The following is a 10337-nucleotide window of genomic DNA, read 5'->3' on the forward strand; positions in this document are numbered from 1 at the left end:
CCAATGAAAATGGTTGTACACGCCCACTGGGTGGAAACAGACAACAGTGGGTGGTATCTTGCAATGACTATAATAATGGCTATGAATCCCAATGTATTTTGTGGGTAGTATTTGTGGAGGAGTATTGTAGTGTTGGATAGTTTTGGAGCTGTATATAGTAGAATAAAGTAGATCTTTTATATAAGACTACTGAGTTGTCTGGTGTCTTGGGTGAAGCTACAAGAGCCAGCTGGATCCTGAAGAAGGGTGAAGACTTCTGTGGAAGCAAGAGTGAGAAGGCTTGGAGAGTTTGTCAGGGTCTTCAGCCTATTCTCTGTAACTCTGCTGCTTTTGAGCAAAGCTTTAACCACTGGCCAAAACTGGTCAGTGCGGTGCGCAACAAGGTGGTGAGTTTGAGCCAGAGGTGAAGAGCTACAACTCCCATCATCCCTGACAGTGCTTAGCAGCACAAAATTTATACATATGTTAAATAAACCCATATTCTCAGGGGTCTCAATTCCCTAACCCCTGCGAATATGGGGGAGGACTCTATACATGGAGATTCTTTCCTCCATATTGGGGAACCCTGGTCTTCCAGCATTCTAATGTGTATATTAATGGGCTTTCTTTTACATTTTTTTGCAATGTTAGGAGAAAATTCTGGCTGTATGAAAAGGGCATATATCTTTAGTATTGAGGTGATAAAACTCCTCATTCATCTTGGGCCAAACAACTTGAGATGTCTTTAGTTGTGGTTTGTACAGTTTAGGATTAATGTTGATCAGAATGTCAGGGCCAGCAAAGAGCAGTGAGTTTGTTTGTTTGCTTGTTTATGAAGAACAGTCTTTTCTCTTTTCCTTAATTATTGTAGTGAGGACAGTAGCTTTTATTGGATGCACATGGAGATATCAGCCTTCCCGTCCCCACTAGCAGTTATAAATATATAATTTCTTATTTCAGTAACAGTTTTGAGAAATGACCCCTTTTTATAGTCACTATTAAAAGGTGGAAATGCATGGTCTTTGAAAAATAAAGCAGTATGAAATTACTTTCTTTCAAAGCTGTAACTGATTTCTTTGTATGTCTATGAGTAATAGAGCTGTCAAGATCCAAACTGCTGCTAATGTTTATACTAGAACTAGAACTTTCCCCCCTGTATGACAAGCTACGTTTAAACTCTACTGCTTCCAAAATAGTTTCTCATGCCGCTTACAGGCTTCATTACAAAACCAAATTAAAGCTTCTCTAGTTACACAGAATGTATTGCATAATACACTAGTTTGATATCTAGATGATTTTCTTAATATTATTCTCTGCAGAATATACTTTCAATTTTTTGTTCTTTTCAATTGCAGGTGGCATCAGTTTTTAGCATATACATACTAGGATTCATTGATTCATCCAAAGTACATAAGATACTTCGTGCGCATATGGTAATGCTTAATATAGGTTTAGTTTATGGTTAGGGGCAAACCTGATTCTGAAACATATGTTTGATCATGTACCTAGTGAACTTAAGGTTGCTTGGTTTTAGGACATTTATATCCTCCTTTTTGATTAAATCATCCTCATGATGACCTGCCTCAGAGTATGGCTGTATACACACAGCAAAAATAATCCAGTTTGACATTGTTTTCACTGCCATGGAATTGTAATTTCTGTTTAGACATGAATATAGCTGCAGTGTGATAGTGCAATCCATATAGAATTGTGTGGTAACATCACAAGCTTTCTCAGAAACCAGACTCATTAAGTTCAATGGGATTTACTTCTACAAAGGCAGATATAGGATTGTAGCCCAAGCCTGTCACATGAAACTATTTAAAAAAAGTTTTATTGTGATATATGTCAGTGTTAAATACGAATGTGGTGTGATGGAAAGTAAAATATGAGAAAGGATAAGTCTACTGTGGTACACTTGAAATTATGGAGTACTCTAATTTTTTAAAACATATTCTGAGGGGTTTTTTAGTAAAAATAGCCTATATACTAGGAAGCTAGATTATTTGATAATTATGAGTATTTGGAGACTGAATCAAGATAGCACTTTCTGTGTTTTATTGTTTACCATAACTTGGTCCTTTGAAGCTCTCTATAACTCTTGTGACTTCCATTGTTACCTTAGTCATTTCATTAAGATCTGTTCATATTTTATATTTCTTCAGGCATCAGTTGCAGTATGTTTTGTTCTTATGTTTGGAAACTCTGTGTTGCTGACATCCTATTATACTGCCTCTTTGGTAATTTGTCAGGTAAGTTAGTAATGGAGTACTCAGGACCGTTTCATCTTACATGACTAAATGATTGCAATCATTTTCAAGGTATCTAAACTGTCATCTTTTAGAGCAAGGACCTCCCCAAGTGATTTATACTAGAAAAGTAGCGTCTTGTTTATACAGACCATTGTTTTATGGATGGTTGATTTCTAATTTGTGATTATTATGATTATAGTAGGAACATTATCAGAATAATAATCTGCATCTTGTGGGGGGTGATGCCTAACTGAAGTAAGAGTGAGATTTTCAGACCAGGGCCTGGGTCAGTCTCAGACACATTTTGCTTGGAAGGACCACAACTCCCAGAATCCCCAGCCAGTACTGCAGCTGGACTCAAACCAAAAGGATGTTCAGCTGTTCGCACACTAAAAGGAAAGTCCAAAGCTGCACTACACATATTATAGGGACATGGAAACTGAGGCTGGATGCCCATCTGTCAGGTATGCTTTGATTGAGAGTTCCTGCATGGCAGGGGGTTGGACTGGATGGCCCTTGTGGTCTCTTCCAACTCTAGGATTCTATGATTCTGTAATTATGATTCTACAATTACAGTCCACTTACAATGCTCCCACTCTGTGCTCCACTGATCTTTCTTTACCCACCAGTCTCTGATTCATTGTAATGGCCCTGTCCATTAAAGATTTTGCTCACATTGCCCTACTTCCCTCCTTGGAAGTTCCAGTGTTTCAGCTTGTGAAACATTGCTTTGAAGATGAACAGATTTTGTAATTTGAATAGCACTATGGTTCTGTTCATTTTGTCCTGATTATCTATTCCTCAAGGCCCCTTCCTAACCCTAGTACGCGCTCTGCGCGTACTTTCTAGCAGTCTGTAACACGCCATGGATTGGAAGGAATGTTTGCTCTTGGGACCATTATAGCTTGTGTCAGTATTCCTTCTTCTAGATTAGCTTGAACTCTTTTTTGGGTTGGTATGCTTGACATTTTAAGAAAATGCCTTGAGCATCTTAAGATCCATTCCAGTTATTTTTTTCTCAATCTTTCAGGATCATCCCTGCTTCCCACCACTTTCACTGCCTGTCCCTCATACACATTCATACTCAAAAGCCACACAGACCCACCTGCTCTTTGTAGCTTCTCCCCATCCTGAACTCCCAGTTCCTTTCCCCACCTTCTTGCCTCTCTAGGTTTTTTCCTTGTCTTATGCCAAGTTATCACCAGCTTCCCCACAGGTCATCTAAGCCCTGTCTCAGTTGCCCTGCTGCCATCTCCAAGCCTCTCTACATAGCAGGAAGCAGCAAAGGAATTCATCCATTTATTTATTTATTTTGGTAGTGTGACTGCAAGTGCTTGGGTCCAGCTATTTGTCATCTGTTATTCCAGAATGTCACTTACTCCATGAATTGACAGAAGCCGCTTGGGGTTAAAATTGGCAGGCAACTAGAGACAAATGCTTCCATTTGAAATCACCCCGGCCACTCATTAAATAAATAAATAACAAATAAAATCAATAGGATATTTTTCAGGCTGAAGGGGAGGTGTCTTGGAGATCAGTGCGAGGCTGACATTTGTGTACATTATGTTGCCTGTCTCCAAACCATGGGCAGTCCTCAAGCTCAGTACATAATGATGCTCAGAATTAATTTTAGGATCTTCTGAGAGCAGTGTATTTTCAGAAGAAGATATTATTTTCTTTAATTAGTGATAAATTCATGTACATGTTTATATAATGTTTCATGATTCTTCCACATGAAAAGCAAATAGAGAAGTGACCAGTGGGGTTCCACAGGGTTCTGTCCTGGGCCCAGCTCTATTCAACATCTTTATCAGTGACTTGGATGAAAGAATTGGGGGCATACTTCTGAAATTTGCAGAAGACACCAAACTAGGAGGAGTAACTAATGCCCCAGAGGACAGGATCAAAATTCAAAATGACCTTAGTAGATTAGAAATCTGGGCCAAAGCTAACAAAATGGATTTCAACACGGAGAAATGTAAGGTACTGCACTTACGGCGGAAAATGAAATGCACAGATATGCGATGGGTGACACCTGGCTGAACGAGACTAAGTGTGAAAGGGATCTGGGAGTCCAAGTAAACCGCAAATTGAACATGAGTCAACAGTGCGATGCGGCAGCTAACAAGGCCAATGCAATTTTAGGCTACATCAATAGAAGTATAGTGTCTAGATCAAGGGAAGTAATAGTGCCACTGTATTCTGCTCTGGTCAGGCCCCATCTGGAATATTGTGCCCATTTCTGGGCACCACAATTTTAAAAGGATGTTGAGAAACTGGAGCATGTCCAAAGCAGAGCGACTAAAATGGTGAAGGGTCTGGAAACCATGTCCTATGAGGAACGACTTAGGGAGCTGGGGATGTTTAGCCTGGAGAAGAGGTGATATGATAGCCCTGTTTAAATAATTGAAGGGATGTCACATTGAGGAGGGAGCTAGCTTGTTTTCTGCTGCTCTGGAAACTAGGACCCGGAGCAATGGATGCAAGTTGCAGGAAAAGAGATTCCACCTCAACATTAGGAGAAACTTCCTGACAGTAATGGCTGTTGGACAATGGAACACACTCTCTACGAGTGTAGTTTAGTCTCCTTCCTTGGAGGTCTTTAAACAGAGACTGGATGGCCATCTGTCGGGGATGCTTTGATTGAGATTTCCTGCATGGCAGGAGGTGGACTGGATGACCCTTGCTGTCTCTTCCAACTCTATGATTCTATGATTGACTGAACTGGAGGAAGAATGCAAGTACAGTGGTACCCCGGGATACGAATGCGCCGCCTTACGAAATTTCCGGGTTACGAAAAAAATCCATTGAAAAAAACTGTTCCGGGTTACGAAGGTTATTTCGGGTTACGAAAAAATTTTTTGGTGCTTTTCGGCGCTTTTTCGCACGAAATCGCGGCTTTCGCTATTAGCGCCTATGGGTTTTTCGGCTTGCGAAGATTTTCGGGTTACGAAAGCGGCGGCGGAACGAATTAAATTCGTAACCCAGGGTACCACTGTAGTAGAACTTCAGGAATTAAGCAGTTGGAGAATAGAATGGTGCACTGTGGTAGCTTGAGATGTATAACTTACTGTTATGGATGAGTATTTATTTTTCTTAGGTTAATGTGCTTAAAACACCTCTTGCTTCCATCTTTTCCTCTGGAAATTGCTTTTCCACACTAGACAAATGGTCTGTGTTGAGCTTTCTGAATCAGCATCTTACATCTTCCTTAGTTGCCATTCAAATTACTCAGTGTCTAGGTAGTGAAATATTAGAAATGAATGGCAGGTGATCTAAACATAGGTTTTGCAATAAGTCTATTTCATGAATACCTATAATGTATACAATGTTGGATTCAAGAAACTACAGTCATGTGTATTACTGTTTCATGCTTCTGGAATACAATTTAGGAAAATACTGTATAATGGTATGAATTATTAATACTAATAGAACAATTTCATTATTTTAGGGTATTCTTGCAATCCGTCCCATATATCTGAGAACGTATAAAAACATATTTCCTCTGTGGGTAAGGACTGAAATTTTACATTATAAATACCACTAGTTATCTGTGGATGACAGAAAGAAAAATTGTGATATATATAATAAACCTTTAAAGGAAGTACTAACATTAAACCAGTACAGTGCACCCTTGCCTTATGTGGGGAATCCGTTCTGGACCTCCCCTACGTAAGGCAAATAGCGTGTATACTTGAACTCCATTGGATAGAATGGGCTTGTGTATGACGTATGGTGCGCCATGAGCACGCACGCCATTCATTCCCCCGTCGTGTGGCTTTCAGCATAAGCTGAAAGCTGTGTAAAAGGCGCCTGCATATGACACAGGCGCACTGTAACAAAGTCAGTCAAATTCGGGGGGGGGGGGGGACGGCTGCCAGGGAATGTGGAGATGTTTTTTCCTTTTATGGCATCTGTCCTGCTTGTCCCTTGAATGTTTTTTTTTTTTAATATATATATTTTAAAAGACTTTAGCCCCATCTCCTGGTGGTAGAGGCATAGTTTCACCACATTTTTCCCCCTTAGGCTATGTTAGCACTTTTTAAATTTTTCTTTTTCAGCAAAGGCCCCTTCTGAGCTTGAAGGGAAAAGGCCAGAGATGTGGAACTGCCCCCTCCCACTCCTAGAAGATGAGAGAATTGGTTACAATTTTTCACCCACTGATGATTCTGGGATGACCTGGGAGCCTCAAAATAGTTGTGGGATGTACTTTCCCAAACCAATCTAAGTAAACCGCATATCACAACTCATATCACTCATGTCATATCATGATTAAATACATTTTCTGCAGAAAAAATGATAATCTAAACAAGATACTGTAAATACTACTGGTAGAATAAAAAAAATCTTTTCTTCATTCCTATCATTTGGTTTTCTGGCATGGAGCAATGAGGACTGTAGGTATGAGGGGAGGGGAGGGATTGTCATCACCAAATACAGACCAAACTTCTGTCTTTCCATCCTAACAATCTCAAATGTTTAATATAACCCTGTAACCCTGTGATTTCCCCCAAAATGTTGGATGCCCCTTGCACTAAATGTTGAGTGTTTGTGCTCTGTTCCATCTAACCATGTCCATTTGATAGGCCTTTGAAGCATTTTCCTGCCTCCTTGGGACAATTGTCATGAAGCCCTTTCTGTGTCTAATACTGGGAGTGACCAACCATGTAAGTAATATGTTGTTGTTGGGTCTTTTGTTTGATTTCTGTGTCATGTAACTATTTCTTTTTTTAAAAAAAGATAGCTTTATTTAGTTGGTAATCCTAATCCTTCCCTTTGCTTAGCATCGCAGAAGACTTTATATTTAATTCTCAATTTCTTCTCCTGCCAAGTAAATTGATCATTATGTATAAATTCCAATAAAATTGTCTTCAATCTTTCTGCCAAAATCGGTGTAAAAAACTTGCAATCATTATTTAACAAAGAAATAGGCCTATAATTCTTAGTCAAAGTTAAATCTTGCCCCTTTTCTGGTATTATACCTATCCTGGCCATTTTCCATGATTCTGGGATCTTGTCATTTTAAAATACTGAATTAAAGGTTTGTAATAACCGTAATAACAATTTTGACTGGAAAAATGGTAATATTCAGTAGATAGACTGTACTGCCCCAATGCTTTATCAATCTTTATCTTTTTAATTGTATCACATATTTCACTTACTACAATGGGTGCATTCAATGTCTTTTCATTTTTCTTCTTCTTCATTTCTGAATTCAGTTGTATAAAGTTGTACTTGCATCCCATACCACTCTAGTATCTGTGCCTTTATCTATATTATTTTTATTTTTTAAAAAAAACATACATTTCTCTACAATCTCTCCATCTTTCAAAATCAAAAAGGTATTCAATCTCTATGTAATTTTTTTCTTTTTACTCTTTAAAATTAATAACACAAAATTATGGTCTGAAAAAGTATTTATTTTTGGTGCCCCCTGTGACCAGCATACAGTTGCATGAAAAATATTCCACCTGTATAGTGCATAAGTGTGTCCAGAGACACATTGGCAAAGACACAATTCAGGCGGCCCACCATACATGCCCCTTTCCCCGCTTCACCCCCGTCCCTCCGTTGGACTGGCCAGTTTGTATTGTTTTTATTACATCCATTGCTTATTGGCACCTGCCATGTTTGTCATATTTTTGCTTCATGGGGTGACGGCTTGCTGCTGCAATGGCTCAATGGTGCATTGGCCACTCATAAGCTTATATACCAACAAAAGAAAAACACCATATGGCATGCGATGGTCCCAGTGACTGCATCTCAAGCATCCAGGGTGCTGCTCCAAACCACTTACTTAACCTACTTAGGCTGTCTCACATTCCCGCCTCATGCTATTTATACGCTGGTGCAATAATGTGCACTTTCCATATACAGCAGAGCAAAATGGCTTTATTTTGCTCTGGTTGTTTTCTCCAAGCGTTGTTGTTCAGGTTTCACCATTTTGGCCTCCGTTCATATAAACTTGAAACGGAATAAAAGCTTTTTTTTTGCCAGTGCGGACAATCTCAATGCATACTGTCATGCCTCCAGAGCATCTTTGTATGCTCTGGAGAACTATATTTAGTTGAATTATATTAGGCTTTCTGTGTATCAGTTTGGGAGGGGAACTAGAGATCTACAGCTTTAAGAAACACAAGGGTTGTGGGAATCCCAGGGTCTCTTACTGTCCCTCTAGCTAGTTTCAGTTGTAGTAGATTTCAGCCAAGTCAGACCTGGAGAGAGATTTTCCTTTGACAAAGATAAGTCCACAGAAGAGAAAGTAAACCCTCCAAAAAGGAGAGCAAGGTATTCGAAAAGGACTGTTGAGAAAACAGCTTCATGTTTTTGTGCTTATACCAGTAAAGCTTTGAAAACTTAAGAAGTTTGTGGACAAGTCTTTTGTTCAGGCTGCGTTCCTAGGAGCCAGAGGCTTTACTACACCCAAAGTTCATAGATCGCTCTTGGGACAAAACACATACCTAATTAATTTACTGGCAAAACAGAAAAACCTTCGAGAAGTGAATTTCAAGTTGTTAACAAGTTGTCAGAAAGTAATATTGATGATGTTTTACAGCAACATTTCAAATAGATTAAGACAGGAGATAGATGGGCAATAATTTAAGGATTCTTGCCTGGATTCTAAGAAGGATGTTTCTTGACAAGTAAAAAAACATATATTTATTTAGATTGGAGAAACTAGAGAGCAATTTGCTTGATTTTCAAGTGAAGAGTTTTTGTGAATACCGTACAAAAAACAGAGTTTCTTAAGAAATACAAGACAAAAAGAAGAATTTCTGAAGAGCCCTTGTGGCACAGTGGTTAAATGCCTTGACCGCAGCCACACCCACTCATAAACCTGAAGGGTGTGAGTTCAATCTCAGGCAGGGCTTCAGTCAACTCAGCCTGGCATCCTTCCGAAATTGTAAAAGACGTATCCAGCTTGTGGGCAATTGGCTTACACATTTTAAACTACTTGGGGTACTTAAGTGCACTGATAGCGGTATAGAAATGTACTATTACTGCTTTAGGATATGATGGAAGAGAAAAAGTGATGATACAGAGTGACTTAACAGGAATCAGAGTGGAAGTAAGAGGAAGAAGAGAAAGAAGGAGAGGCATATAGATTTAGGATATTAATGATCTAACAACATATTTGAAATGCATCACCCAAATGTAAGAGGGAAATATTCCATTTTGGGGAAATTAAATTAGAGGTGAAAACAGATGGGCAGGAAAAAGTGGCTCCAACCCACTTTTTTCAAAAACGGTTCAAATTCCAGTGTCTGCACCATCTCCCAAGGCAGCCCAAATGTGCACAGCTGGGCCACATGGCATGGTAGTAAGCCACACCACTGGGTATTTTTTGGTGGCCTCCCCAAATACATGTGTGCCATCACACAAACACAACATCAGCCATCATCTGCTGCCTAGATGGATGGCCGCCCTTTGATCAGCCACATGGGCACCTGTGAACCTCCACCAGTCAGGGCATCAGAGCATAAAACACTGGCAAAGCACATTATGGCACACACGCCCTCTCGCTACAAGCAACCTTCATCTTCCTTCACTTGATGTCCCCTCTTCGACTATCTGGTTTGTGTATGTTGCACTTCTACCTATTAGAGGTGCCATAGTTTCACTGTTTTGCACTGTTGTCCAGCTCCGTCATTTTTAAATGTACATCTACCGCTTTAGGATTGGGTAAGGATGGATCACCGTTTAGACACCTCTGGCATTGTGGCTTTATTGAAAGTCAGAGGTGTTCCTTTTCTGGGTTCTTTATGCTCGGGTTTTTAGACCCGGAGCTAGCTTCAATCCAGTTTATGGCTGTTTTGGAAGTGTGCATCATCTAAACGCCACACCTTCAAAATGGTTTGAAACTGCTTTAATTGGTGGTTTCATAGGTGCTTCACCTCTATTATTTGATCTGTTTGAAAGAAAACAGGAAGAGGAAAAATACATTAAAGACGTAGCATACTCTAAACTGGGTAGGGATTCATTTTGGCATCAAAGAGAGAAGGATCAGTTTATATGCGTCTCAATTAGCACAAGAAAAATATTTTCTAAACTGATATATGGTTGATATCTACCTTAGTCAACAGAATTTCTAAAAGTGTATCTTTT

The 10337-nt window shown here is 39.5% G+C and overlaps 1 protein-coding gene across 2 annotated transcripts in view; it reads left to right on the forward strand.

Moving 5' to 3' along the window:
• The window catches only part of LOC121933461 (probable C-mannosyltransferase DPY19L1), a 96081-nt gene that overhangs the window by 13380 nt on the left and 72364 nt on the right, over nucleotides 1–10337 (forward strand). For both annotated transcript variants that reach the window (XM_042473234.1, XM_042473233.1), the window contains exons 3-6: nucleotides 1335–1412; nucleotides 2145–2231; nucleotides 5683–5742; nucleotides 6818–6898. In XM_042473234.1, the coding sequence (XP_042329168.1) occupies nucleotides 1335–1412; nucleotides 2145–2231; nucleotides 5683–5742; nucleotides 6818–6898 (306 nt within the window). The remainder of the gene's footprint in view (nucleotides 1–1334; nucleotides 1413–2144; nucleotides 2232–5682; nucleotides 5743–6817; nucleotides 6899–10337) is intronic.

The sequence above is a fragment of the Sceloporus undulatus genome, chromosome 6, assembly GCF_019175285.1.
Source record: "Sceloporus undulatus isolate JIND9_A2432 ecotype Alabama chromosome 6, SceUnd_v1.1, whole genome shotgun sequence".
NCBI lineage: Eukaryota > Metazoa > Chordata > Lepidosauria > Squamata > Phrynosomatidae > Sceloporus > Sceloporus undulatus.